General features: G+C 54.9%; 1 protein-coding gene across 1 annotated transcript; it reads right to left on the bottom strand.

Moving 5' to 3' along the window:
* Positions 1-383: 383 nt before the first annotated feature.
* Positions 384-953, bottom strand: DUSP21 (dual specificity phosphatase 21; the record flags this gene model as incomplete). The annotated part of the gene is made up of 1 exon (XM_082609219.1): positions 384-953. One exon carries the CDS (start codon positions 951-953, stop codon positions 384-386), a length of 570 nt encoding a protein of 189 aa, XP_082465345.1.
* Between the last annotated feature and the right edge of the window lie 408 nt (positions 954-1,361).

The following is a 1,361-nucleotide window of genomic DNA, read 5'->3' as shown; positions in this document are numbered from 1 at the left end:
GATTGGGGCGCTGGTTGGGGGGGTGGGGGGGAGGAACGGCTGAGGGGGACTCACCCCTGGGTTAGTAGTCTCCTCCGGCAGGTCCCAGGGTTCAGGTCCATCTGAGCTGGGCACCACCTTCGGCACCCTCCTCTCTTGCCAGGCCGCAGCAGCCATGCCGTGCCACTCACAGGATAAGAAACATTGTCACCATTTTACTTTTAATGAATTTTATTCTTTAAAGATAAGGCATACTAAGCTAAACGCCCCCCACCCCACCCCCCCGCGCCCTTTTTGCTTGCTCTTCTAAAAGGTGGTTTCTAGTTCCTTTACCAACAAAAAAAGTTCAACGTTCAATATTGATATAGGATTTGCAGCAGATGTCAGGGGCTGACCGGGATGGCTCACCTCGGCATCATCGAACAGACCTTTTCCTCGTAGATGTCCGGAATCATACCCACCGGGGAACTGATCATGTGAACGGTGTTCTTACTAAACAGCTTGAATTCATAATGGATAAACTGTTCCCAAAAGCCGATGTTGGGCCGGATGATGGGGCGGCATGACTTGGTCCACGTGTAGGCGTTCAGCAGCGACATGGAGTGGTACTTCATGAGGTACGCGAGGCAGAGAGCGGCAGAGCGGCTCACCCCGGCGGTGCAGTGCAGCAGCGTTCGGCCCTGCTTCATGTCCACGCTGTGGATGTGATCTGCAATAGGGTCAAAAAGGTCGTAGAGGTGCGAGGTGGGAGCATCTACCACCGGCACGTGTACGTACTGGATGTCTTCGAAGAACGTGTTGGTCACCTTCATCGACACGTTGATGACTGTCGTGATGTGGTTGGTAGACAGCATGAGTTCGTTGTCGGCTGCCACCCTATTGCTGACGTATAGACTGCTGGTTATCCGGGAGAGGCCATGGACCGAGGGCTGCCCGACAGCCTGAGCCAGGAGGGGACACGGGGGTGTTGTCATCAAGGCGGCGGGACAGCGGTATCTCCTGGCTGCTTCGGGGCACCTCTCCCGGGAGCGAGTTCAGGAAGCAGCAGCTCGGTGGAGCCTCTTGGAGAGGGTCTGGGGGACAGTATACCAGTCACAGGTCACCACCCCGTCTCCACCCCCAACCCCACCCCCGCCGCCCTGCGCGGGAGTCACAGGCCCCCACTGCCCTTCCCACTGGTTTCCATGGCAATGGCAGCTCGCTACAGGGAGGACTTGGCCGCAGAGCCGGGTCTTCAGAGAAACCCCAGATCTCTCTTCTTTTTATCTTTCTTCATAGTCATTTATTTTCCGAGCCCGAATTCTTATCTGTCTTGATGTTTTAAAATGTTCTGTTACCAGATAGCTATTTTATGCTTCAGTTTTTGGATCACACTGAACTCA

Source organism: Mesoplodon mirus (genome assembly GCF_964341445.2).
Source record: "Mesoplodon mirus genome assembly, chromosome: X".
Lineage (NCBI taxonomy): Eukaryota > Metazoa > Chordata > Mammalia > Artiodactyla > Ziphiidae > Mesoplodon > Mesoplodon mirus.
Note: the sequence above shows the minus strand (reverse complement) of the source record. Positions and strands in the feature narration are given on the sequence as shown.